The 27,448-nt window shown below is 49.2% G+C and overlaps 1 protein-coding gene, 1 long non-coding RNA gene and 1 other non-coding gene across 3 annotated transcripts; 1 reads left to right on the forward strand and 2 right to left on the reverse strand.

The window, feature by feature from the left end:
• Positions 1-502: 502 nt before the first annotated feature.
• On the reverse strand, positions 503-13,030 carry AARS2 (alanyl-tRNA synthetase 2, mitochondrial). Its single transcript, XM_025418919.3, has 22 exons — positions 12,769-13,030; positions 11,748-11,939; positions 11,045-11,190; positions 10,657-10,824; positions 9,752-9,896; positions 7,376-7,521; positions 7,044-7,152; positions 6,665-6,703; positions 6,447-6,558; positions 5,818-5,951; positions 5,264-5,408; positions 4,820-4,992; positions 4,581-4,694; positions 4,352-4,492; positions 3,609-3,746; positions 3,411-3,520; positions 3,145-3,253; positions 2,727-2,849; positions 2,369-2,479; positions 1,739-1,822; positions 1,527-1,637; positions 503-1,167 (listed from the first exon to the last, which is right to left on the reverse strand). The coding sequence occupies exons 1-22, from the start codon at positions 13,009-13,011 to the stop codon at positions 1,003-1,005; spliced, it is 2,958 nt and encodes a 985-aa protein (XP_025274704.1). The 5' UTR covers positions 13,012-13,030; the 3' UTR covers positions 503-1,002.
• LOC118350400 (uncharacterized) lies at positions 7,097-9,757 on the forward strand. Its single transcript, XR_004804099.2, has 3 exons — positions 7,097-7,233; positions 7,361-7,500; positions 8,887-9,757. It is a non-coding gene; the product is annotated as an uncharacterized LOC118350400 (long non-coding RNA).
• Positions 13,031-26,607: 13,577 nt separating the features above from the next.
• LOC112641895 (U6 spliceosomal RNA) lies at positions 26,608-26,711 on the reverse strand. The gene has a single exon (XR_003124881.1). It is a non-coding gene; the product is annotated as a U6 spliceosomal RNA (small nuclear RNA).
• Between the last annotated feature and the right edge of the window lie 737 nt (positions 26,712-27,448).

The raw sequence follows: 27,448 nt of genomic DNA on the forward strand, positions 1-27,448 counted from the left end.
TCCCAATCCTTGTCCTGCCTTCTCTGCAGACCTCATTGCTGCCTTCCATCTGCTGCCTTCTCTTTACTGCGTATTTCCCTGCTAGCAGAAAGCTCCACAAGTGCAGGAAGTTTTATGCCTTTGGTTCTCACCACAGTGTCAGCAGCTGACCAGTACCTGCTGCTCATTTCATTGACAAATCACCAGGGCCTGCCTTCCTGAAAATGGGAAGTTACTGTTAATGAAACAAGCGGCACCAGTGAGGATCTGCACTGCTGTAATGACTTTCACAGGGCAGGTCTGGGTCTCAGCAGCTAGGGACACCTTTGTGAGTGCCCAGAACCCCCTGGTGTGGAAAGCCCATTCGTTAAGCACTTGGGGCAATGAGAATGGTTCTCATTTGGATGCTGGGTGACTTTTCAATCCTATGTGAGGGATCAGACAGGTGACAGGACACCTATAGAAGGATGCTTGGAGGGGAAAGTGACTCTTGTTTAAACAAAAGACCTTCTGGAACTTCCTAGCCTTTGTGAAATTATATATATTAAAGATTTTATTTATTTAACAGGGGTGGGGGATGAGAGCATAAACAAAAGAACAAAAGGAGGGGCAGAGGGGGAGGGAGAAGCAGGCTCCCCGCTGAGCAGGGAGCCCAATGCCAGGCTCCATCCCAGGACCCCGGGATCATGACCTGGGCTGAAGGCAGATGCTCAACCAACTGAACAGCCACTCAGGCGCCCCTTGGTGAAATACTTTGTAATATGCAATCACAGCCAAGACAGTCCCTGGCTCGATATTCACCCTGTGGGAGGGTGTATCTCTGGGTCCATTTCTCTACAGCTCCATCTCCTTGTGTCTACACGGGGGATGGCCCAAGATGGCCGGCCCTCCTGGGCTTAGCTGCTTGGCCTCCAGGCTCCAGTCCTTTGCTCCAGCCTCCAGGGAGGTTCTGCTGGCTCCTGCAGGGCTCCTGGCACTGGCCTGTCTGCTGTTTAGTCTATGTAAGTCCCTGGGTGAGCTGGGTCAGAGTTGGTCGAGGGCATAGGTTCGAGCTGTACTGAGGGCAGCTTCTAGGTCAGCAGTGGTTCCGGTGCCCTGGGCCACCACTTGAGAGCCCCAGGCCTTGCCCCCCATGTGGCTGCATACCGCCAGTGCCCAGGCCTCTGCTGTGAAGGCTGGCATGGCACTCTGGGGACGGAAACAGAAGTGGCAGTGAGGCAGAGCAGCCCTTCCCCAGCTGGGCACATGAGAGGGGAATCAGATAAGGAGGCGGGAGAGCACTGGGCTGGGAACTTGTGTGTGTGGGGTTAACGAATGTCTGCTCCTTGTTTGCAAGGGTGTGTGGCCCTGAGGGGGTGGTGGTAATTAGGGAGGCTCACAGTGCCTTCTCTGGTTGGAGGGCTATGGTTAGGGAGAAGAGATGGCCCTATCCCTGTCCTGGGGTGTCCTCATAGATCCCCTCTACCCTTCCTTGGAGGAATCAAAGGTGTGGAACCTGAGAGCTGGACCAGGATGGGCTGGTGGGTCTGCCCTCTTCCATTCCTTACCTGAGCCACCTGACAGGCACACAGCACGTGCCCCTGTGGCTGGGGGCTGAGGAGGAGCACAGATGTGCAGGGTGCCCGCTCACACAGCTGCCGCACCACCTTCACCAGCACCTGGGAAAGGGAGGGCCGATGGTGACCCTACCACTCTCTGGATTCCCGGCGACCTCCCACTCAGGATGTTCCACCCCCTCGAACCCGGCCCCAATGCTCACTGAGAGGGACTCGGCGGCAACTGTGTCCACGATCAGGGGCCCCTCCGAGTGCCGCTGCAGCAGCTCCTGGGTTTTCTGTGCAGCCTGGGGGGTGGGAAGGGAACCAGCTCTCACTTCCAAAGTGAGCCCCAGTCCAGAAATCCCCACCCCCAGCAAAGGTCTGGCTTTGAGTGGAGGTGCCGGGGTGCTCTGCCTCGAATGGCTTATGTTCTTCCCATCCCCTTTACCTCTTCCCTCTCACCACTGCTCCAGGCCCCCACAAATAGGCCACTGAAGGTGAAGGCCTATGGCTGGAGCACATATGGACGAAAAGGGGGCAGGAGGAAGGTGGATCTGCAGTCAAGGAGCAATGAGGGTTGAATGGCCTGAGTCAGTTGGCTTCCTGGAGGCAGAGTCTGAGGCTGACTTGGGAGTTGAAGAAGAAGCACAGTTTGGCAGAGAGGGAAGGAGGGGAATGGCCTGGTGCTGGTGCCTAGCTAACAAGAGAGACAGGACCTATGCTCCCCCCCCCCCCCCCCCGGCCTCCCGCCCTGCAACTGCCCCATGTCAGACCTGGAGGCTTCTCAGTGTGCATGCTAGAGTGTCTCTGACCCTTGCTGAGCTGTGGGTATCAACCTAACTTCCTCCTACCTGCCTCAGCTCCAGCTTTCGGAGGGCCGTGTTGGCACGCCGCTGTAGCACCTTTAGGGCAGCCTGCAGTTCCCGCCGCTGCCACTGAGGCATCACAGCCGTGTCCACAGCCTACGGCCAGAAGCCCATCAGCCATGCCCTTCCCTGAGCCCAGACTCCAAGGTGGGGGCCAGCATGGAGAGGGAAGATATCACACCCACCACGCCCCACCCTGCAGACAAGCGACAAATATCTAGGCCAGCTGGAGTCCAACAGGAATGCTGGGGAGGGACTGGAAGGGTCTGGGGAGGCAGGGGAAGGGAAAGGGCCAGGAGAGGGTGGGGAGCAGCTGCAGCTGCACAGCAGGGGTGACCCTCACATCAATGAGTCGTCCCATGTCCTTGGATAGTCGGTGAGCCTCCACTACATCCTGGCTGCCTCGACTAAGCCGCTCTGTGGCAGCTTCTACTTCCTGGGCCAGGCTCTGGCCCACCTCTCGGGCCTGCAAGGATAGAATATGATGCTTGGGGCTACTGGCTTACTTTCACTCCCCCAGGACAGGGGCTCTCAACCCATTGTCAGTCAGGGCCAAATTAGAAATATTTAACAATCAGGACCAATCAAGGCACCAAATAATCACAACAGCTGCCAACAGCTGGGATGGCACCATTAGCACACAGGTATGAACCCTGGTTCTGCTGCTGGGCATCCCCCAGCCTGACAGCATCAGCCATGTGTGCCCCTGCCGCCCCCCCATCCACATCCAGCAGTCTCCTGAACCCCGCTGGCATGCTGACCTGCTGGGCCTGCTCCCCAGTGACAGCAAGTAGGCGGACAGTGCCCTTGGTGAGCTGGCGCTCCCCAATGATGACGAGGTCCCCTACAGCCCCTGTGCGCAGCAGGTGCCTGTGGGAAGGGGGAGGGAGAAGGAAGTCAGTGGGGATGGTGGGATTGAAAAGAGTTGCCTAAGCTCCAAACTGGGGGCTGGAGGCTCCAAAGACCAAAGAAGGATGAGGATCCAGGGCCCCAGGTCAGGGCGGGCAGGTAGGCAGGAGTGACTCACGTCCCGCAGCACAGCTCCACAGAGGTCTGCAGTGCAGCTTGGGAGGCTGGGTCCAGTGCACGGGCCACAGGCACCCCCACTGATACCACCCGTACAGGGTCTGGGTATACCTGCAAGAGAGGGTAAGGGGACAAGTCTGTTAACTAGCCTGTGTATGTGGGGCAGTTGATCTCCACCGACCGGGGCTCCCCAACTCACCTCATCCAGAGAGCGCAGGCCAGGGACATGAGCAGTGTGTGCCAGGGCCACCTCCTCCATGTAAACGGCCTCATCCTGCCCCACGGCCTCTTGTACAGTGCCCTCCACTGCCTGGAGCTGCTCTGGGGTCAGTGGAGCCTGGTGGGATGGGGGAGGGGAAACAGATTGACCGGAAGTCAGCTCCGTGCCTATAACGTGGCAGTCAATGTTCACCGACTATCCTCAGGTTCTAAAACAGTGCTCAGTTAATCTTTGTGGAGGAGACAATTCTTCTCCTTATAAAGCTACCTGGAGGCTGGGCCTGCTGGAAACTGCAGCCCTTTCATTAGGCACTAGAAGCTGGTGAAGAAAGGAAAACGCTCTTCTATACCCAGGGAGCTCGCCACAAGGGGCAGCCCTACAGGAGAAACACGGGATGAGGGGGATGCAGGAGCCAGATGTGTGAGGAAGGAAGGGAGACAGGGTGGCAAGGAAGGGAGGACAGCTCAAGTTTGAGCAAGAAGGTCATGGGTGACAGCAGGAAGAAGGAAGCTGGGTGGCTGGAGGTGAAAGGAGGGCTCTGGACACCATGTGGCCTGCCCCCTCCCTGGTATGGGGGGAGCCTGAGGGCAAGATACCCCTCCTTGGGCTCAACAGGTCCTCGGACTGGCTAACCACCCCCCTCGCCCCCTGGGCCTCCATCAGACCATCTCTCTGTAAGCCTGCTGCTTCACTCAAAGCTTGTCTTTCTGTGCCCTGCTCACCTGGGTGGCCACGTCAAAGCGCAGCCGCTCGGGATTGAGATGAGAACCTCGCTGCTCCGTGCCTGGGCCCAGGGCCTGCCGCAGGGCCCAGTTTAGCAGGTGCGTGGCCGTGTGCTTCTCCATGCAGCCTAGACGCCAGGCCTGAAACACTTTTGTCACCCAGGATCCTGGGGGGCGGGGAGAGTCGAGACGCTGCAGGATATTCTGAGTGTCTGGGTGGGATCCTTACCTCATCCACATGTAGCTGCACCTGGTCCCCCACCTTCAGGCCCTCAGGGGCCACAGCCTCGTGTAGGATGAAGCCTCCACAGATCTGGGCCCGGGCCACTGGGAACAGCACATCCTGGGGAAGGGCAGGGGCTTAGGCACTAGAGTGACAGCTTGTAGCTCTTCCCTCCCCTTGGCTCCCTTCCCAGCTCAGCTCTGCCGTTTGCAGAAATTAACTTGTGTGTGTGTATGAGGGCTCACCTCCTGGCCCACCCGCACCAGGTAGCCTCGGTCTGAAGCCTGACCCCCCTGTTCAGCGTAGAAGTTGGTTTTGTCCAAGAGGAGGCCACAGTGCTGGCCTTTCCCCACAGAAGCCACAGCTGTCCCATCCTCCAAATATAGCTGGAGCACCTGGGCCTCACAGGGGTTGAACTCTGTCAGGGAGAAGAATAGTGATCAGGGCTAGGCAGGGGTGTGCAATGTGGGATGTGGGTCTGTCTGTGCCTTACTCGAAGCCAAGTAAGCCAAGTGGCTGGGGGTGGGGGGTGGGGGGATGGCGCGGGGGAGGGGCACACTTTCAGGTGTCACAGCGACCCCTGGGGGCTATCGCAGGGGATGCACAGGGCTGGGAGCAACCGTCATAGACATCCCTTTCGGTCACTGCCAGGCACACCTGTGGCCACCAGCCTCAGTCCAGGCTCTCACCATAGCCTCCGCTGGGCCGCAGAGAGTAGTTGTACTTGGGACTGTCGTCAGTTGGGGGCACGCCTCGGCGCTGCAGCTCCCCCAGTGCGTGGACATTCAGCTGCAGTCCCTGCCTCTGAACTGGCTCGGCCTGCCGTGACCGGAGCTGCGGGACAGGCGTATGCGTATGGAAGGGGCACGTGGACAATGCAACGGGATCTGAGCCTCACGGAGCCCTGTCCCTGCCACACAGCTGTGTGGACCGTGCAGCCCCCTCTGGAATAAGCCCACAGGACTTGGCTGGCCACTAGAGACCGTGGGCTGGCCAGTGACCCTCCCATCATGCAGGGTCCCGGGATCAGTCCTCCCTCCCTCACTGCTGCCCTTGGGGGTCCCCTCTCTGGGACGCTGTGCTGCCCTCTCCCCTTCTGCTCCTGTTTAGCCCACTGCACTAGTGTCCTTCTCCACAGGCTGTGTGTACAGGGTAAAGGACAGACCCTACCTCAACCTCGTTTCCCTTAATAGCTGCATTCCTCCCCCAAGAACTCAGGGCTGGGGAAGGGGTTGTCCTGTACCTTGGCCTCCTCCTGGGCCAACCGTGCCAGCCCAGCAGAGTCCAGCTGCACCCCTTTCTCCTCCAGCATTAGCTCTACCAGGTCCAGGGGGAGCCCCAGGTTCCCAGACAGTGATAAGGACCAGGCCACTTCAGCTTTGAGGAAGGAAGACAAAGGGTGTTCAGGGTGAAGGGGCAGGATAGACAGAAGGGGAAGGAATGAAGGAGAAGGAGGAAGAGCTGAGGTTCTTCTAAGCACACAGAAGTCCCCAGGTGCCAAGCACAAGTGTCCCCTCCCTACACTGGATAGGTCCAGGAGGGGTTAGCCTTCAGGCTCTAAGGCCAGAGCTGGGGGTAGCCCAGGGCACTTCGTTATCTGTCATTTCAGAGGAGAAGGGAAGCTCGATCTCGGCATGATGCCAGCCTTGGAAAGCAGACTGGAGGCCGGGCCAGCTGGGCAGTGAGGAAGTGGGGAGAAACAGGGTGGTGTCTGGCCACAGAGAGGTCTGGGTGTTGGAGATGGTGCAGGGAGAGGGACATGAGGGGGGAGGGTGTGGACGCTAGGCACAGGCCTGCCCCAGAGCTCCCTCCTCCACCTGTCTTGGCTCGCCTAAGTGAGGCCCTCACGCCGTGGCTAGTCACTTCACTCACCAGGGAACAATTCAGAAGGCCCCAGGCACCTCAGGGTCTGATCGATGATCCGCCGACCCCGCTGCAGGGAGGCCAGGAAGGCTGCCTCCTCCTCTGATACCAGGCTGGCTATCTGAAAGGGGAGGGGCAGGGCAGCGCTGGATCTAGGGCTCCTCAGGAGAGCCGCTTTCCACCCAGAGTCTTGTCGCCCCCCCACCCTCCCCATCCAGAGCCAGTACCTGGGCTGAGTGCTTCTGTAGTTCTGGATAAGTATCCCCCTGAGGGAGGTAGAAGGCGGAGGAGATGTGAAAGGCAATCGGCCTGCTGGTACCTCCCTTCCCTGGGCCTCTCTGACGACACCAGCCTTGGGAGCTCAGCTCAGGCTGATGATTAGGGAATGTAGGCAGAAAGGGGTCCCAAACTCAGAGGCTCAGCAGCCTGGGCAAGGAGGCCTCTTGAGGGCTCTCCACTTCTTGTATGCAATCCCAGCTTTCTGAGCCCCACAGGACCTGCGCTGGACACTTCGGGTGGGGAGTCTAGGCTGGGGGCACTGTCTGGACTCAGCTGTAAGCTTCCTGAGTACCTAGGGAGACCCAGAAGAGTAGGCTCTGCCCTCACCAGTATCTCCACCACTACAGGCACCAGGCTGCCTAGGAACCCCGGTGGTGCCTGCAACACCTCCGTAGAGAACCGCACAGCTCGACGGAGGATCCGACGAAGAACCAGCCTGGAGGGGTTCAGAGGCCAAATATGAATGCCCAGCAACCCTTGGTCAGCAGTATGGAGAGTGGGGAGGACAAAGTCCAGAGTGTGTGCTCTCATCTCAGAGCTTCCTGCCTTTCCCCACTCCTCCTGTCATCTCAACCCAACCCACCTCTCCATCCCCTTCCTTCCTCTCCCCTGCAACCACCACCAGCCCCTGCCTCTCTCTGTAGCCCTTCCAGACTCACGGGGCGCCCGACATTCCAGGGTAGACACCATCAGCGATGCAGACACTGAGTGTGCGGATGTGATCGGCCACCACGCGATATGCCATGTCTGTGCGACCCTTGTCTGCTGCTCCGACCTGGCCCAAGTAAGGGGGTGCCCCGCAACCCTGGCGAGTGGGAGACAAGGAGACATGGCTGCTGGCCCCGCCTGACGTGGCTCAGGTGGAGTGCTCTTCATCATTCCCAGAGCATCTACCTTTACGCCTAAAGCCGGCCACTTATATGGAACGGCCTGGCTGGAGGGGCTTCAAACATGAATGGGAGCCAGTCCCTGTCCTCCCAGGGCCATATTCAGCACTAACAGTGATCACAGCTGTGATCACGTAATGAATTCCCACTATCAGAACAGTGTGGGTACTTGAATGACGCGTTGTCTAATATCCAAAACATCCTGCTCTGGGAGGTATTACTAGCCTCGCTTTAAAGAGGAAACTGAGGCTCAGAGGAGCTGAGTGCCACAGGCCACTCAATCCATGCGAGCAGATTTGAGATTTAAAGCTGGTCCATCTGACTCCAGGCGCTCTTGGCTGCCCATACCCACTCCTCCAGCCTTTACGGGGTTGGGGGTGGGTGTCAGCTGTGCCTATGTGTAAGCGCACTGAAGCAGATGCCTAATTCATCAAGCTCCATACCTGGAGCCCCAAACCTGTCTCTTTCCTGAGCTTCCCCCTTTCCCTGCACAGTCCTGCCATCCACCACACTGCTCAGAGTCAAAAACTAGGGAGCAGGCCTTGACTTTTATTTCCCCTCCTCATCTAATCCATCACTGGGGCCTTCTGCTCCCATCTCTGTGAGAGGTTTCTTTCTTTTTTTTTATTTTAAGATTTTATTTATTTATTCATAGACACAGAAAGAGAGGCAGAGACACAGGCAGAGGGAGAGGGAGATGCAGGCTCCATGCAGGGAGCCCGATGTGGGACTCGATCCTGGGTCTCCAGGATCACACCCCAGGCTGCAGGCAGCGCCAAACCGCTGCGCCACCGGGGCTGCCCTCTGTGAGATCTTTCAAATCAGTTACTCTTCTCCACTTCCACCTACACCACGTCCTACTGTCTCTTTCCTGGACTCTGCAAAAGCCTCCCAGTTACTCTTCTTCTCAGGTCTCCCTCCAGCCCATCCTCCACACAGCGAGAGTGGCATGCCCCCCCCCCCCCCACCTTAGAGCACTTCTCACTGCACTTAGAATAAAAATCCCACTGTGCATTTCAAGGCCCCAGGAGGTTTGACTTCTGCCTTCCTTTCTATGGGAGACTGTTTCAAAAATGTCCACAATCCTTCCCTTTCCTGTGTGCTTGCCACTTTACAATGTGACCAAAGCTGCTTCCCATCCAGGGATGGAATTGTTTCTCCACCCCTTGAATCTGGGCTAGCTAACCTTGTGACACCCTTTGGCCAACAGAATGAGGTGGACACGACACTGTTCTGAGCCCAGGCCTCAAAAGGCCTCTGTGTACTTCTATTTTTCTTCTTAGAACCTTGCTGAGTTATGACGTGAACAAGCCCCAGCTAGTCTGGTGCTTGACCGACATGCAGCCTGGTCACCCACGATGCCCTGAACTGCCAGCCAGCCAGCCGATCCTTGGAAGTAGAACTTCCTCACAGCTGACTACAGGTCTATGAATGAACTCACAGAAGACCAAAAGAATGACCCAACAAAACCCAGCTAGCATTGCTAGCCCACAGACTTATGCTACATAACTTATTATTTTAAAATACAAAGTGTTAGGTGGGTTGTTACACAGCAAAATCTCAGTGACACATTCTCCAGCTACATCCCACGTGACTCTACTTTAGCTAGCTGGCCACCCTTGTGTTCCTTTCCTGCCTCACATCCTTGGTACCTGCTGTCCCCTCTACCTGGAATGAGCTTCCTGTGGCTGGCTCCTCCTCTTTCAGGTTTCAGCTCAAAGATCATCTCTTTGGTGAGCCTTCCCCACACACCGGGTCTAAGATTCCTCTGTACCCATCCCCTTCTCCTTGTTACTGTCACCCACCTGTACTGCCTGGTCACAATCTGCAATCCTGTTCAAATCTGCCATTTGTTCTTTCACACATTTATTATTTATCTTCTAGGCTACAACATAATCTCTGTGATCTCTTTTCTGTTTACTATTATTCTCCCGTACCAAGTACAAAGAACTTCACCCAAAGTAGGCACTCAACACATACTTTTTGAATGAAGGAAGGAAGGAAGGAGTTAGGGGCAGTATCAGGTAACAAACATGAATCTCAGCCTCATGTTTGACCCTGGTATCCTTGGCTGGTCATGAGGGAGTATGTGAAGTACTCAACAAAGACGGAGAGCAATAGCTTCTGGAAGGGAAGAGGCAAGCTCACCTGGTGTATGGCTTTGAGCAGCGGGGAAAAGAGGTCAGTGTCGTAGGTGGAGGGTGTGCCTTGCAGCACAGCTACCAGTCTTTCCAGGCCCATTCCTGTGTCCACGTGCCGCTGGGGCAGGGGCTGCAGGCTTCCATCTGTCTCTCTGGCCAGGGAAGGTGTGCAAGGTGAGGCCCCACATAGGATTTCAGGGGTGAGGCAGATGCCCAAATGCAGTGGAGGAATGAGGGGGCTGAGAGTGGGAGGAACCAGAAGGCAGTATCCACCCCTCCCACTGAAGACAGATAGCGATGGCCTTTGTTCCTGTGTGTACTTTCTCATAAAGGGTGATCTCCACCCTCACCCCTCCGCCTCTCAATGGGACCCACACGTCCCCTTTCTGGGATAGAATTCTTTGTCCTGAGAAAGAGACACGTCAAAGCTGGAGGAAAATCTCAGAGATCATGAAGCTCAGCATCATCCTGTGATACAACAGCAGAGGCCTAAGAGGAGCAATGACTAGTTTAAACTGTTATAAGCATAGTCAGTTGGGCATCTGACTCTTGGTTTTGGCTCAGGTCATGGGATCAGGCCCCCGCATTGGGATCCATGCTGAGCATGGAGCCTGCTCCGGATTCTCCTGAGATTCTCTCTTTCTCCTTCTCCCTCTGCACCCCTCCTCAGTTCCTGTGTGCTCTCGCTCTCTCAAACAAACAAACAAACAAACAAACAAACAAACACTGTTAAGTGCACAGACTAGAGTTAAATCAATTATTATCTGAAAAGTATTTAGCAATGTGCCTGGCACACAATAAGCACCATTTAAGTGTTTGTTTTTCTTTAATAAGAAGCAGATCAAAGTCTCTTGGCTACCGCCTTTTCCATTTCTGGCCAGGGATTTTCCTCCTGCTTCAGCATTCCATTACCTGTTGTGTTGAATGAAGACCAGATTCCAAAGCTCCACCAGCTGGGGGGCTCCCACTCTACCAGCCAGGTCATAGTGGATCTCGGTACAGGGCCCACATGGGCCAGTGTCCCCCATCTCCCAGAAGTTCTCTTCTGGTCCAAAGGAAAGCACATGGCTGGCATGCACCCTGAGAAGAAAGCCGGATGAGTAGTAGGAAGACAGACAAACCTGGAAGCCAGAACGCTCTTTGCCATGAGAGCCTCTCCATCAAGCTCATCAAGAGGAGAGACAAGGCTGACCCCAGTCTGCTAGGATATGTTGAAACTCTGAGGACTAATGCTGGTACTCTCTATTTGCCAGTCCTTGTGCCCTCCAGAGATGGACAGAAGGGGCAGAGGCAGACTTACCCTAAGTTGAGCCAGATGTCCCTGCTCTCTAGGTCTGGGTCCAACCCTGCCTTGGGGTCACCACCAAAGTAGGAGACCCAGAGCCTGTCCTTAGGGATCCCATAGACTTGAGTCAGCAGTTCCCAGGCCATGCTGCAAGCCTCTTCCTGCAGGGGAAACCCACATGGGTTGGGAGGAGGAAAATGGGTAAGAAGATGGCTCCACTGAAGTGTCAATCAAGCCACAAGACTTTAGCCCTCAGCTTTAGACAAAATTGCACTGCCCACCTTGTTTCCAGAACAAACCATGACCATTTCTGCTTCAGGTTTTTTTTTTTTTTTTTTTTTTTGTCCTGCCTAGAAAGTTTCCCCTCTTCTAAATCCTTTCTTTCAAGTCCCACCCTCTTCATCAAATTGTCTTTCCACCCTAACCCTGGGATGATTCCTAACTCCTGCATTTTAGTATTTCTGTCTGACCATTTATTCACACAATTACTGATTAGCCGTTAGGCAAGAAGCACAATCCTGGTCCTCAAGGAGCTTACAATCCAATTAGGGAAGTGAAACACATTCCTACCACACATGTTCACTTGTGTCACTTCACCTCTGTGTCTAGTAGGAGTCCTGTCTAAGGAGACACTAGGAATGGAGACAGGACTAATCCTGAGGCCCTGCTTGGCTGACAACTGGCCCTTTCCTAACTTCAGGGCTTCCTGGAGACTCACCTTAAAATATTCACCCCCAAAAGCCCAATTGCCGAGCATCTCGAAGAAGGTATGATGGGAAAGGTCCCGGCCCACGTCTTCCAGGTCGTTGTGGCGTCCTCCAGCCCTCACACATTTCTGGCTGTTGGCCACACGTCGGAAGCCTGCCATCTCGCTTCGTGGATTCACAGTGCCCAGGAAGATCGGCTTGAACTGGAAACACATGAAGGTCCCAGTGCTCACTCCCTCAGGAGAAGGGAAAGGCGGGGAGTGGGGTGTTCAGACTGAAGGCTGGCTGTGCCCCTGAGAGTGCAGTGGGGTCTTGGACAAGGGGGCAATCTGGGAGCATGGCGGCACCCATCTCTGGTGTGTGTAGAGCAGACCAGGGGTAAATAAATCACCAAACAGAGGCCTCCTGCTAGTACATCAGGCAAGGTAAAAGAAGGAGGTGTGTGTTGGCTGGAAACAGAACACTGAATGGCTTCCTCCCCCATTTCAGCTTCTTCAAACCACGCGCAATAAATGGTATAAAACCCAGACCACAGGGCACACTTCACAGAGCCAGCGTTTAACAGCCTTGAAGGCTAAGCTATTCCCCTCACCCTGCTCGCCCACTTTACAGAGGAAGACAAAGAAATCTAGACAGGAAGCGGTGCTCAAAGTCAAAAGCTTAGAGGACACAGCCCAGCACACATTAAGTGCTCAACACACATTTATTTAATGAATCAGTTCTCCTTATTTAAAGCATGAATGGATGAAGCCAGACTTCCCCCGCCAGCCTGCCCCCGAAGAACGCCACACACCACACCCTCCATTCTTGGACCTAAAACTCCCTCCAAACCCTGGCGTTCCCCGGCCTAGCCCTGCCCACGCCCACGCCCACGCCCGCGCCCGCGCCGGGCGTCACTCAGCCCGACCACGCGCGGCCCTTCCCCCGCGAGCCACGAGCTCCGCCCCTCGCCTCTTTCGCCCAATCCCGCGCCGCCTTTCTCCCACGATAGCTCACGAGCTCCGCCCCCGCGCAGGGTAGCCCCGCCCCTACCTGGTTCATGCCGGCGTTGACGAAGAGCAAGCTGGGGTCGCCGCGGGGCCGCACGGAAGCGGACGGCACCAGCCGGTGGCCATGGCGGTCCCGAAAGAAGCTTAGGAAGGCGTCTCGCACGGCGGTGGCCTGGGCCGGAGGGGGCTCGGATGAGAGCGGCCGGCGGCTGGGGCCCCCCCACAGGGGCGACCTTCGAATGGCCCGCCGCAGTCCCCCGGCGGCCGCTGCCATCGACGCCGCCATCTTAACTCGGGGCAGTGACTTCACGGGGTCAAAGGACACCGCGGGGATGGACGGTGACGGGGGAAGGAAGCCGCGCGCTTTTTACAGCGGCCCCTGGCGGTAGGAGGACTCGAGGCAACCTCTGGCTCCTGGGTGGAAGTGACTTCAGCAGGAGTAGGCCTAGCTAGCACAGCTGCCCGGCATGTAGTAGGCCCTTAATGAATTTGTCATATTTATTAAGATTTACTTATATATTCATGAGAGAGAGAGAGAGAGGTAGAGAGACGTGGGCAGAGGGAGTAGTAGGCTCCCCGCAGGGAGCCCGATGCAGGACTTGATCCCGGGACCCCAGGATCACGCCCTGAGCCGAAGGCAGACGCCCAACCGCTGAGCCACCCAGGCGCCCCAAACAAATGCTGATTTAGAGCCTAGTGCCAGGCATTGTTTTAGGCCCTTAAGGTGTATATTAGTCACAACATTAACCAAAATCCCTTGCTCTCCAGAGATCTGTATTGTAGTAATTGTTAGGTTTATTAATTTTGCAAGGTTGCAGCTGGAATTGCAGTGAACAGGCCGGGATTCAACTGCGTGTGTGTGTTTGTGTTTCCAGGCTGAGGGAGGAAGGCTGAAGTAGCACCAAGAGAGGTAATACCAGCATTCATTCAAGAAGCATTCAGTAAATACATATTGAATATCAGCTATGTGCCAGGCACCCTCCCAGAGACTTGCCAAAGCCCTTTGCCCTTTTGTTCTTAGGGACCAAAGCAGGCCCTTTGGGACAGGAGTCTAGTGGAGACAGAAGCCAAACAGCATCTGCTCCGTTATTAATTGCTTAATAACATTTGATCTTTTACTTGTTTTAAAATATTTTATTTATTTATTCGTGAGAGACACAGAGAGAGGCAGAGAGGGAGAAGCAGGCTCCCTGTGGGGAGCCAGATGTGGGACTCGATCCCTGAACCGGGACCAGGCCCTGAGCCGATGACAGACACTCAACCGCTGAGCCACCCAGGTGTCCCAACGTTTGGTCTTTTGATTTGCCTGGGGATTAGAGAGAATCCAGGTTGTCAGTGCAAGAAGAAGCTGTTGACCAACAGCGGCACAGATTTCTCTCTCGGCTTCCCAATGCCCTAGGGATTTGTGTGTTTTGCATTAGGGCAAGAGAGATACCTGTTCCACCTCCTGCTTCTGTCTTTTTCTCCATGGTAACAGCTGTGACCGAAAAGCCGGCACAGGCCCTTGAGGGTACAGCCAGGGTCCTCATGGGGCTTCTCATGATAACCTCTGCTCTTGGTTTGGGAAATTAAACAGGTTAAGAAGAGAAAAAAAGCCCAACGGGGGCCGCAGAGCTGTAATCAGGGTGGTCACCTACAAGGCCTTAGCTAACCACCGTGGTCTTTTGATCGTTCTTTATGAGTTATGTTCTTTAGGGACTTTTGAAACATGGTTTCTTTGGGAAATGTGTAGTCTTTTTTTGGACTTGAGTTTCTATAGCAATAGTGAATTATCAACATTGTATTCTGACAGAGCTCGTAGCATCCATCCCAAGATCCTCTGTTTCTTCCCTTGCCCATGTAAATTAAAGGAGTTGTTTTGAAAGTGTGTTTTGCCTGTTTTGGTTTTTCCAATGTTTTTGGAACAGGAACCCAAAGCCAGATGGGGATTTCTATGAGATTGATGATCTTGAGACAAGACTGTGAAATTCTTCCCCAAACTGAGATGGGAGTGTTTTGCTAGAGAAAATCTAGCTGGGGCCTCCAACCAGTACTGATGTCACCTTTCTTTTTCAGATTTTTTCCAGAAGGTTTTTAGATTTTGTTTATTAATTTTAGAAAGCAGGAGGAGGAGCAGAGGGGAGGGAGAGAGAGGGGAAAGCATGTCAAGCTGACTCTGTTGAGTGTGGAGTCTGACTCGAGGCTATCTCACGATCCTGAATCATGAGCTGAGGTGAAAACAAGAGTCAGATACTTTGCCAACAGCCACCCAGGTGCCACAGGGACTCTGTGTTTGGACAAACGTGAATCCGGTGTGGAGCCGTGGATTATTTTTCCAAACAGCTTTATTGAAATATAATTCACATACCTTACAATTCACCCATTTAAAGTGCACCAATTCAGTGGCTTTCAGTACATTCAGAGTCATCATCATAATCATTCTCAGCACACTTTCATCACCACCAAAAGAAACCTTACAACCTTTACCTGTTAAGCAGCCCCCAGCCCTCTCAGGCCTAGGCATCTTTTAATCTACTTTGTCTCTGTAGATTTCCCTATTCTGAACATTTCATATAAATAGAATTACAATATATGGTCTTTTGTAACTAGCTTCTTTTTTTTTTTTTAAGATTTTATTTATTTATTCATGAGAGACACAGAGAGAGGCGGAGACATAGGCAGAGGGAGAAGCAGCCTGATGTGGGAAGTGATCCCAGGATCCCCAGATCATGACCTGAGCCAAAGGCAGACGCTCAATCACTGAACCACACAGGCATCCCATGTAACTGTTTTCTTTCACTTAGCATATCTTCAAGGTTTATCCCATGTTATAGCATGTATTGTGGATTTTTGGAAATGTATTTCTTGAGTTCTGTTTGAAGAAGGGTTTTTCCTCCATCTTACTATTTTGTCCCTGCCACTAAAAAATGATCGTTCTCTTTTCTTTAAATGTGGTATTCTTGGGGAACCTGGGTGGCTCAGTGATTGAGCGTCTGCCTTCAGCACAGGTCATGATCCTGGGGTCCTGGATCGAGTCCTGCATTGGGCTCCCCGCGGGGAGCCTGCTTCTCCTTCTGCCTGTGACTCTGCCTCTCTGTGTCTCTCATGAATAAATAAATAAAATCTTTAAAAAAAAAAAGTGATACTCTCTGGTAGTCAGTCTCTTTTTTTCCCCAGTGAAGTCAAGTAGGTCTTTTAGAATTGTGATGTTCTGATTTGCCACTGTCCTCTGATGAGGAAGTGAAGCTTAAGGTCTGCAGTTTCTCAAGATACATACATATGGAGAGAACTCACCCGACTGGGAAGTTACTGACCTGGGAGCTTCTCTCGGCAGTACTTTTCATCTGTCTTAGTATTTGTAAGAATTTCATTTTGGGGTGTAAAAGGCAAAATTTGGTCGGTTTCCTGGGAGCTGTTCAGCTGGGTTTGGGTGCTGCTTTCCCTGGGTCTGGGATTGCCTTTGTCTTGTTGTTTGGCTTACTTATCTTGGCAGGTCCAAGATGCCCATTCTTTGTGCCTTCTCTTTTTGCCTCATTTGTGAGAAGCAACGCCCTTATTCTGGGAATGGAAATTGTCCTTCCTGATTTCCCCATTGGCTTTGAGAGCAGGAACCTGAGGTCAGTGATGCATTCTGTCCTGGACTGATGGTCAGAGGAGACACAAGGGAATTTTTACTCTTACTGATCATAGGGAACTCAGCTTTGGGAACTTCCTCATCATAAAAGCTGTCTTTTAGTGTCGAGGTGAAAAGTTCCCATAAGAGGTATTTCTAGTTTTGTTTATTTATTTATGGCTTTGACTTATCTCGATTGTGAAAGCAACACTTGTCAAATATTAGTATGCATAGAGATTTCATGGGATCTTGTTAAAAACACAGACACTGACTCAGTAGGTCTGGGTAAGCTTGAAATTCTGTGTATCAACTAGGCTCCTGGGTGGTGCTCTTGCTGGCCTTAGCCTAGGAGACCTTACCCTGAGTGACAAGGCTGTGGTAGAGGACTTGTGGCAAGAGTCGGGACATAGGCTTTTGCTTGGGGCAGGGTCCTAAGGTTTGGATGTTCTTGGCCTCACTCCCCTTTCTCCCCGAGCAAGTGGGTGGAGCTGGGGGGGAGTGGGGGGCCTCCCCGTGTTCATGCTTGCTGCCACCAGCTTCAGCTTGGCTCAAGGTGGGGACCTGCGTCCTCCTGTTGCTAAGAGACGGGGAGGCTGAGGGGAGCAAGGGCAGGGGATGGGAGCAGAGCCTTGCCCGTGAGGACCGGCGAGGGTGTGGGGGTGTGGGTTCCACAGATAGGAGCCCCCTGGTATCAGGAATTCAGTGATTAGTGGAGCCTCAGTGTGGCAATGCCCTGTTTGTCCATATTCATTTTTTAAATGACTAAATTTTAATTTTTATTATAAATTTTTTAAAGATTTATTTATTTATTTATTCATGAGAGATAGAGAGAGAGAGAGAGAGGCAGAGACACAGGCAGAGGGAGAAGCAGGCTCCATGCAGGGAGCCCGATGTGGGACTCGATCTTAGGTCTCCAGGATCACGCCCTGGACTGAAGGCAGTGCTAAACTGCTGAGCCACCCGGGCTGCCCTAAATAACTACATTTTTATTTTTATTTTTTATTATTTTTTTAAATAACTACGTTTTTAATGGTTATATGTAAGTACCTACATAACATCCTCGATTCGCCTCTTGCCAGGAAAATCTAAAATATTCTCTATCTGGTCCTTTGGAAAAAGATGGCCAGTCCCTGTGTTAGAGATTTTTTGTTTTTGTTTTGTTTTTGTTTTTGTACTACCCACCCCCCCACTAAATCACATAATAAAACACAGATGTAGAAAAGTCAACCAAATCAAATGTATAGCTTAATTATTAGAAGGCAAACATCTTTGTATTCACCATCCAGGTCACAAAATAAAACTTTGCAGCAACCCCAGAAGCTCTCCTTGGACTCTCCCCCTACCCAACCACGTTCCCTCTTCTGAAAGGAACCCTCACTTTCCCTCACTTTCATAGTAATTATGATTTGGGGTGTCTTTACAGTTTTTTCACCCAAATATACATCCCTAGATGCATTTTATTTATTTTTATTTTTAAATTTTTTTAAAGATCTTATTTATTTATTTGAGAGACAGAGAGGGAGAGTACAAGCAAGCAAGCAAGAGAAGCAGAGGGAGAGAGATAGGGAGAGTCAGAATCCAGGCTGAGCAGGGAGCCTGACATGGCTCTATCCCAGGACCCTGGGATCATGACCTGAGCTGAAGGCAGACGCCTAACCTACTGAGCCACGCAGGTGCCCCCTTAGATGCATTTTAAAAAGCTTTCTTAAAATACACTTTCAGTCTTTTTATCTGTGGATTTCCTCTTAATCTCCTTCTTTTCCTTATGGTGTGTAGAATTTTTCAGTCTGTTTTTGCTGACTGCATATTCAGTGTTGAACTCATTCAACATTTTCTGCCCTCTCTTATTTCAATCAAGTTAGCACCTAGATCCGGAAACATAATCTGACACAGGTTTGGATCACTTTGGTGATACTCTACATTGTAGTGTACTCTTTCATCAGAGAGCACATTGATGTCTGGCTTTCTTTTCTTTCTTTCTTTCTTTCTTTCTTTCTTTCTTTCTTTCTTTCTTTCTTTCTTTCTTTTCTTTCTTTCTTTCTTTCTTTCTTTCTTTCTTTCTTTCTTTTTTAAAATATTATATTTATTTATTCTTGAGAGACACAGAGGGAGAGGCAGAGACATAGACAGAGGGAGAAGCAGGCTCCTCACAGGAAGTTGATCCCCAGACCTGGGATCACACCCTGAGCCGAAAGCAGATGCTCAACCACTGAGCCACGCAGGCGTCCCTGTGTCTGGTTGTTTTTCTTTCCTTTTTTTTTTTTAATTTTTTTTTTTAAATTTATGATAGTCACACAGAGAGAGAGAGAGAGGCAGAGACACAGGCATAGGGAAAAGCAGGCTCCATGCATCGGGAGCCCGACGTGGGATTCGATCCTGGGTCTCCAGGATCGCGTCCTGGGCCAAAGGCAGGCGCCAAACCGCTGCGCCACCCAGGGATCCCTGGTTGTTTTTCTTTGATCTTAGTAGCAACATACACAAAATGTCTGTATCTGTTAATTCAGTGAATGGTGCCACATGGTGATATTTATATTCTATCATTTCTTTTTCATTTATCAGTTGGAATCTTTCTAAAAAGAGATACTTCCTCTAATCTTGTTTTTTTATTTTTTTTTTTTTCACCAGTGGTACAGTTAATGTAGAAAAGGCAGGATACATGCTTGATTTTTCTCTATTAAGTTAATCAGCTTTTAAGATAGCGAATTTGTTTCCTATCACCCTTCAAAGGTGATCTATTATGTTTTTCAGTATAAATTATGAACTGCAGCATTTTTGATGATTTCAGTCCATTGCAATTGTTATCTCTATTAAAACTAAGATTGTTCCATCTTTCCTCAGCAAGATTTTCTTTGATTTGACTTCCAAGTCTTTTTGTCATGATCCTGGTAGTCATTGATAGGTTCCTTACTTTCTGTTATGACAAGATATTTTTGGCTCACATTGTACATTTTTTGTCTCAGACTTGGAAACAGCCATTTCCAAAAGCCCTGGTTACTTTTGGTAGGGAATGACATTTCCAAACAACAAACTGGGTGCTGGGATGCTCATAGCTATTGAGTTGGTCTTTGTTTCTAGTTTTTTATGGAGACAGAGATAGGAAAAATATCTATTTACAGATAAAGTGTTCCATTAGAAGTTTTTTTCCTTAGAGGTAGGGTGCATGTGCGCACACGAGCGAGCAGGAGGGGGGGGGCAGAGGGAGAGAGAGAATCTCAAGCAGGCTCCACATCCAGCACGGAGTCCAATGTGGGACTCAGACTCATGACCCTGAGACCATGACTTGAGCCAAAATCAAGGGTCAGATGCTTAACCAACTAACCCCTCAGGCACCCCTTCATTAGAGGATTTTAAGCATGGAAGTGACATGATCTGATTTATACTTTTGAAAGATCATTCCACCGTGAAAGCTTGGACTATGAGAGCAGGAGGGGAAGCAGGAATGTCTATTAGGATGGTGTTGTCCAGGAGAGAGGTGGTGGACAAGACTGAAGCAGCAGAGAATAGAAGAAGTTGCTGGATTCAGGCTATCTGTGGAGACAGCTATTGATGCTAATGGATGGGATGCTGTGAAGGAGGGAGGAGACTCATTCTAAGTTTAAGAGCTGAGGAACTGGGGTGGGGGTGTGTGTGGTGCCATTCACTGGCATGGGAAAGTCTGCAGAAGGAGAAGGTCTCTGGAAGGGAAAACAAGAGTTTGCTTTGGATATATTAAGTTTAAGTTTGGACATCTTAGTGGAGATGTCACCCGATGGGTATAAAAGTCGAGCAGAGAAAAAAAAAAGTCGAGCAGAGAGGCAAGTCAGAGCTACAGCTATAAATTTGGGAGTCACTAGTACATCTGTGGTCCTGGATGAGAGAAGATCACCTAGTAGAAGAGTGAGATGAAGGAGAAGCAAAGAGAGTCAGTTCTCAGCTGTGTCCTGGGGAGCCAGACGAGGAGAGCCAGCTGGGAAGCTTGAAAAAGCACTGGAGGCCAGGAGGAAAACTAGAAAGAGGGTGGTCACACCAAAATGTCAAGAAGAGATGATGTTGTAGAAGGAGAGAATGGCCAGTTGTATTGAGTGTTGGGCAAGATGAGAGTGGAGACCTGACCAATGGACTGGGAGAGATTGCAGAAATTTCAGTGGACTCGTGGGAAAGAAGGGCCAAGGTGGTGAGAAGGGCTGGAGGCGAGGGTGGGGGGAGTTGAGAAGGCGGGCCCCAGAAATATAGGCAACTCTGGAGGGAATTTGCAGGGAAGAGAAGCAGAAAAATATAGTAGAGGTTGGAAGGAGCTCTGGGCCCAAGGGGTCGATCTATCTCATTCCCTCTCTTTTTTCTGTGTTCATTTCTTTTTAAGAATGGCCACATTAAGGCTTGTTTTTGGGCAGATAGGTATGATCCAGTACAGAGAAGAAACTGATAAAGCCAGAGAAGGAGAGGACTTTTACAGTGGCAAAGTTTTTAAGTATTTGAAGAGATTGAAAAATTCAGTACAGGGGCACCTGGGTGGCTTAGCGGCTGAGTATCTATCTGCCTTTGGTTCAGGTCATGATCCAGGGGTCTTGGGATTGAGTCCCACATCAGGCTCCCCATGGGGAGCCTGCTTCTCCCTCTGCCTGTGTCTCTGTCTCTCTCTCTGTGTCTCTCGTGAATAAATAAATAAAATCTTAAAAGAAAAAGAGAGAGAAAAATTCAGTATAAAAGGGAGAAATAGGCCAGAGTCAGGAGCTGCGACACTACTATTAGCAAGGGAAGGAAATCTGGATACCACTGCTAGTAGATTGCGGAGCTAGGGTTGGAAAAGCCAGGGAGTGCTCCTTCTCCTGCGTCTGTTTCCTTAGTGAACATGTAGTGAGGTGAAGAGATGAAATTGCTGCCTTGAAAAGCCCCTTTTCTTTTATTTTAAACATGCATTTGATTCTTTTTTATTTTTTCTTAAAGATTTTATTTATTTGAAAGAGAGAGCACACGAGCAGAGGGTTGGGTCAGAGGGAGAGGGAGAAGCAGACTCCCTGCTCAGCAGGGAGCTGGATATGGGGCTTAATGCAGGGTGTGGCTTGATGTGGGGTGGGGCTCCATGCAGGACTCCATCCTAGGACCCTGAGATCAAGACCTGAGCCAAAGGCAGACACTTAACAACTGAACCACCCAGGCACCTCTGCCTTGAAAAACTTCTTGAAGGAGATTTAGGGAAGTGTAGTAGATTGGCTGATAGTGTTGGCTGCTCATTTAAGATTTGAGGTAAAAATAACTTTTTCATGACTCTGTAAGGGGACAGATGGTAACTAGATTTATTGTGATGATCACATATATAAATATCTCAATGTATACAAATATTGAAAGTAATATGTTATGCACCTGAAACTAACACAGGTGTCGTATGTCAATTCTCTCTCTCTCTCTCTCTCTCTCTCTCTTTTTAAGATTTTATTTATTTATTCATGGGAGACATAGAAAGACAGGCAGAGACACAGGTAGAGGGAGAAGCCAGGACTTGATCCCAGGACCTCAGGATCACGTCCTGAGCCAAAGGCAGCCGCTCAATCACTGAGCCACCTAGGCACCCCTGTCAACCATATTTAAATAAAAAAAAGAAAGACTTGGGGGAGCCTGGGTGCCTCAGTCATTTGAGCATCCAGCTCTTGGTTTGGCTTGGATCATGATCTCAGGATTCTGGGATTGATTGAGCTATATGGTGGTCTATGCGCAGCAAGGAGTCTGCTCAAGGGTTCTTTTTTATTTTTTTTATTTTTTTATTTTTTGTTTATACATGATAGTCACACAAAGAGAGAGAGAGAGAGAGGCAGAGACACAGGCAGAGGGAGAAGCAGGCTCCATGCACCGGGAGCCCGATGTGGGATTCGATCCTGGGTCTCCAGGATCGCACCCCGGGCCAAAGGCAGGCACCAAACCGCTGCGCCACCCAGGGATCCCTGCTCAAGGATTCTTTTCCTCTCCTTCTTCCTTTGCTCCCCCCTAAATAAAGAAATAAATCTTAAAAGAGAGAGAGAGAGAGAGAGAGAGAAAGAAAGAGGGCAGCCCCAGTGGCCCAGCCGTTTCACTCTAAGTGGAGTCTGAAAAGTTAAGGGTATGTAGTGAAATCCTTAGAGCAATGGTTCGTAAAGTGTGACATGAAGACTTTGGGGGATCCCCGAAAGCAGTTCAGGAGGGTTGCAAGGTCCTCCTTTTTCCAATAACATATGTATATAAGGTTGTATTTTCTTCCTGTATGCCAACCCAAACAGCCTATCACGCCAGATTGAATGCAGAAGTTGATATGAGTATCCATCTGTCTTTTATTAAGCCAGACATTCAAGAGATTTGCAAAAACATAAAACAGTGCCTCTCTTCTGATTAATTTTTAAAATATATTTAAAAATATATTTTTCATAAAAACACTTTATGTTAACATAAAATATTTAAATATTTAAAAATTTTCAGTTTACTTTCATGTATCTGTATATCTGTATTTTCTCCCCCATAAAGACCATAAAAGGTCTTTGGGGATCTTCAATACCTTTTATGAGTATAAAAGGGTCCTGAAACCAAAATGCTTGATAATGGCTCCTTTAGAGCAAACAGTCAAAAATAATACAATCAGCAGCATTATTCACAATAGTCAAAAGCTAAAAACAATCCAAATGTTCATTGGTGGAGGAATGGATAAACCAAATGTGGTGTATACATGCAATGGAATTATGACTGCTGGAAGAGGAAATGAAGTACTGATACATGATACCATGTGGATGATCCTGGAAAACATTATACTAATTGAAAGAAGTTAAGCACAATAGGCCACATATTCCACATGATTCCATTTATGTGGAATGTTCATGGTAGGCCAATCCACAGAGACAATGTAGACTTGTGGTAGACAGTCACTTAGGAAGAGGAGAATAGAGAGAGATTGCTTCGTGGGTGGAGTTTTATTTTGGGAAGATGGAAATATTTTAGAACAGGATAGAAATCGTGATTGCACAACTTCGTGAATGCACTAAATGCCACTGAATTGAACATTTTATTTTATACTTTTTAAAGATTTTATTTTTTCATGAGAGACAGAGAGAGAGAGAGGCAAAGACATTGGCAGAGGGAGAAGCAGACTTCCCATGGTAAGCCTGATGCAGGACTTGATCTCAGGACCCCGGGATCACAACCTGAGCCAAAGGCAGACGCTCAACCACTGAGCCACCCAGGTGTCCCTGAATTGAACATTTTAAATTGGTTAACTTTATATTATGTAAATTTCACTTCAATTTAAAAAAAGTAGCAATGTATAGTTAAAAAGACAATGGAGAAGTTAAAATGGAATTTAAAAATATAGTTGTCTTCAGGGGCTCCTGGGTGGCTCAGTTGGTTAAGTATCTGCCTTCAGCTCAGGTCATGATCCTAGGGTCCTGGGATCAAGCCCACATCCCACTCCCTGTTCAGCGAGGAGCCTACTTCTTCCTCTCCCTCTGCTGCTCTCCCTGCTTGTGCTCTCTGGTTCTCCCCCTGTCAAATAAATAGAGTCTTTAAAAAAATGTAGTTCACTCCAAAGAAGATAGGAAAGGAGGGCTAGAGGAACAAAAACCATGCAGGACAAACAGAAAACAAGTAGCAGAATGGTGGACCTAAATCCAGTCACATCAAGAATTACAACATCCTACGACATAGTAATTCTTCTAGGTATTTAACCAAAACAAACAAAAACATGTATTTTCAAAAACACTTATACGTGGATGTTTATAACAACTTCACTTGTAATATCCAAGAACTTGGAACAGTCCAAGTGTCCATCAACAAACAATTATGGGGCAGCTCGGGTGGCTCAGCGGTTTAGCACCGCCTTCGGCCCAGGGCCTGATCCTGGAGACCTGGGATCGAGTCCCACCTCGGGCTCCCTGCATGGAGCCTGCTTCTCCCTCTGCCTGTGCCTGTGCCTCTCTCTCTCTCTGTGTCTCTCATGAATAAATAAATAAAGTCTTTAAAAAACCCAGGAGGATTATGGTATATTCATATGTTGAAATATAACTTAGTTGTATAAAAGAACAAACTACTGATGTACATGGATGAATATACATGTATATACAATATGGATAAATCTCAAAAAAATGCTGAGTGAATGAAACCTTACCCAGAAGAATATGTACATGATGATACTTGATGATTCCAATTTTATAAAGTTCTAGAACAGGGGAAACACATTTGTGTGTGTGTGTGTGTGTGTGTGTGTGTGTGTGTGTATGTGTTTCTTAAGTAGGCTCCACACCCTGTGTGGAGCCCAGTATGAGGCCTGAACTCAGGACCCTGAGATCAAGACCTGAGCTGAGATCAAATCAGGTGCTTAACTGACTGAGCCACCCAGATGCCCTAAAATGCATCTGTTTTTTAAATCTGATTTTTAAAAAAGTGGGAACACTTGAAGGAAGTTTCTGGGTGATGGAAATGTTCTTTCCTCATAGGAGTTGGGTTACACTGTTATACGTCTTTGTCAAAACTCATATTAAAGCCTTTCAGGATCCCTGGGTGGCGCAGCGGTTTGGCGCCTGCCTTTGGCCCGGGGTGCGATCCTGGAGACCCGGGATCGAATCCCACGTCGGGCTCCCTGCATGGAGCCTGCTTCTCCCTCTGCCTGTGTCTCTGTCTCTCTCTGTGTGACTATCATGAATAAATAAATAAAATCTTAAAAAAAAAATAAAGCCTTTCATATGGGAAGCTTGGGTGGCTCAGTGGTTTAGTGCCTGCCTTTGGCCCAAGACATGATCCTGGGGTCCTGGGATCAAGTCCCACATCGGGTTCCCTGTGTGGAGCCTGCTTCTCCCTCTGTCTCTCATGAATAAATAAAGTCTTTAAAAAAAACCTTTCATATGCAATTTTCCAATTTTTAAAAAAATATTATTTGTTTATTTGACAGAGAGAGAGAGAGAGAGAGGGGGCAAGCAGGGGAAACTGCAGGCAAGGGGAGAGGAAGAAGCAGACCCCCTGCTGAGCAGGGAGCCTGACACAGGGCTCCATCTCAGGACCTTAGGATCATGGCCTGAGCCAAAGGCAGATGCTTAACCTACTGAGCCACCCAGGTGCCCCCAATTTTCCAATTTTTTAAAATTTATTTTTTATTTTTTTCCAATTAAAAAATATTTAATTTATTTATTCATGAGAGACACACAGAGAGGGAGGCAGAGACACAGGCAGAGGGAGAAGCAGACTCCATGCAGGGACCCCGATGTGGGACTCGGTCCTGGGTCTCCAGATCACGCCTGGGGCTGAAAGCGGTGCTAAACCGCTGAGCCATCCAGGCTGCCTTTTCCAATTTTTTAATGCAGTGAAAAACATATGAAAATTGACCATCTTAACCATTTTTATGTGTATAGTTTGGTGCTATTAAGGGCATTCATGGGGACACCTGAGTGGCTCAGTGGTTGAGTGTCTGCCTCCAGCTCAGGATGTGATCCTGGGATCCAGGATCGAGTCCCACATTGGGCTCCTTGTGGGGAGTTTGCTTTTCCCTCTGCTTATGTTTCTGCCTCTCTCTCTCTCTCTGTCTCTCATGAATAAATAATTAAAATATTTTTAAAAAAGGACATTCATGCTGTACAACCACCCATCTTCAGAATTCTTCATTGTATAAAACTAAAATTTTTTCATTTAAACAGTAACTCCCCATTTGCCCCAGCCCCTGGCAACTATCATTCCACTTGATACCTGTATGGATTTGATGACTCGAGGTATCACATGTGAGTAGACTCATACAGGATTTGCCTTTGTGTTTGGTTTCTTTCACTTAGCATAATGTCCCCAAGGTTTATCCAGGTTGTAGCGTATGTCAGAATTTCCTGCCCTTTTAAGGCTGGATAATATTCCACTCTATGTATAGACCATATTTTCTTTATCCACTGGACACTTGGATTGCTTCCACGTTTTAGCTATTGTGACTAATGCTGCTCTGAACATGGATGTACAAATATATCTTTGTGACTCTGCTGCAGTCCTTTTGGGTATAACCCCAGAAGTGGAATTGCTGGATCTTACAGTATTTCTAATTTTTTGAGGAAGCTCTGTACAGTTTTCCACAGTGGCTGCTTTACATTCATCAACAGTGCACCAGGGTCCCCATACGCCTAACATTTATTTTCTGGTAGAAGCCATCCTAATGGATGTAAGGTGTTACCACAATATTTTAAAAAATAATTTTTAAAAAAATTATAGTTTTAAAAAATTAAAAAAATTTTTTAAAAATTTAAAAAAAAATTTTAAATTTAAAAAAAAATTTGGAATGTTTTGCAAATTTGCATGTGATACTCATGCAGAGGCCATGCTAATTTTAAAAAAAATATGGAATGTTTTGCAAATTTGCATGTGATACTCGTGCAGAGGCCATGCTAATTTCTGTATCATTTTAGTTTTAGTACATATGCTACTGAAGTGAGCACACAGTAACAAAACACAACACTAAACGTGCAAGAAGAATTGAACTTTTAAAAAATTATTTTAGGTTTTTTTTTTTTAGAGAGAGAGAGCTTGTGCACACAAGTGCATGCATGCATGAGAGCTGGGGTGGCAGGGAGGGGCAGAGGGAGAGGGACAGGGAGAGAATCTCAAGCAGACTCCAAACTTGGTGCAGAGTTCCATTCTGGGACTTGATCTCAGGACTTGAAATCATAAATCTGACACTTAACTGCCTGAGCCACCTAGGTACCCCATGAACCATTTTTGTTAGCAAGAATAAAGGGTAGAAAGGTTTTTAAAAAAAGCCCTTAGGGGTGCCTGGGTGGTTCAGGTCATGATCTCAGGCATTGAGCCCCGGTATCGGGCCCCTTACTCAATGGAGAGTCTGCTTCTCCCTCTCCCTTTTCCCCTCCCCCTCTGCTCATGCTCTCTCTCTCAAATAAATAAAAGCTTTAAAAAAATACTGAAACAGAAAGAATCTAGTTGATGATAAGCATGCCAAAGTGTTTAGGAGTGGAATGGAGTGTCCTGATATTTGCAACTTACTTTGAATCCCATCAGAAATAGAATGGATTCATTGATGAAAGGTGTAGATGTGTGATGAAGGGATGGGGCACATACAGACAAATGTTAACAATTACAGAATCTAGGTGATGAGTATATGAGTGCTTACTGTATCATTCTTTCAACTTTTCTCTGTATTTGAAGTTTTTGTAATTTT

The sequence above is a fragment of the Canis lupus genome, chromosome 12, assembly GCF_003254725.2.
Source record: "Canis lupus dingo isolate Sandy chromosome 12, ASM325472v2, whole genome shotgun sequence".
NCBI lineage: Eukaryota > Metazoa > Chordata > Mammalia > Carnivora > Canidae > Canis > Canis lupus.

Coding starts and splice junctions, on each gene's coding strand:
- AARS2 (XM_025418919.3), bottom strand. CDS start 13,011: ATGGCGGCGTCGATGGCAGCGGCCGCCGGGGGACTGCGGCGGGCCATT. Junction 4,695..4,819: donor TGGTGCGGGTGGGCCAGGAG/GTGAGCCCTCAT, acceptor GCCCTTCCCCAG/GATGTGCTGTTCCCAGTGGC. Junction 3,747..4,351: donor GCTTTGACGTGGCCACCCAG/GTGAGCAGGGCA, acceptor CCATCCCACCAG/GCTCCACTGACCCCAGAGCA.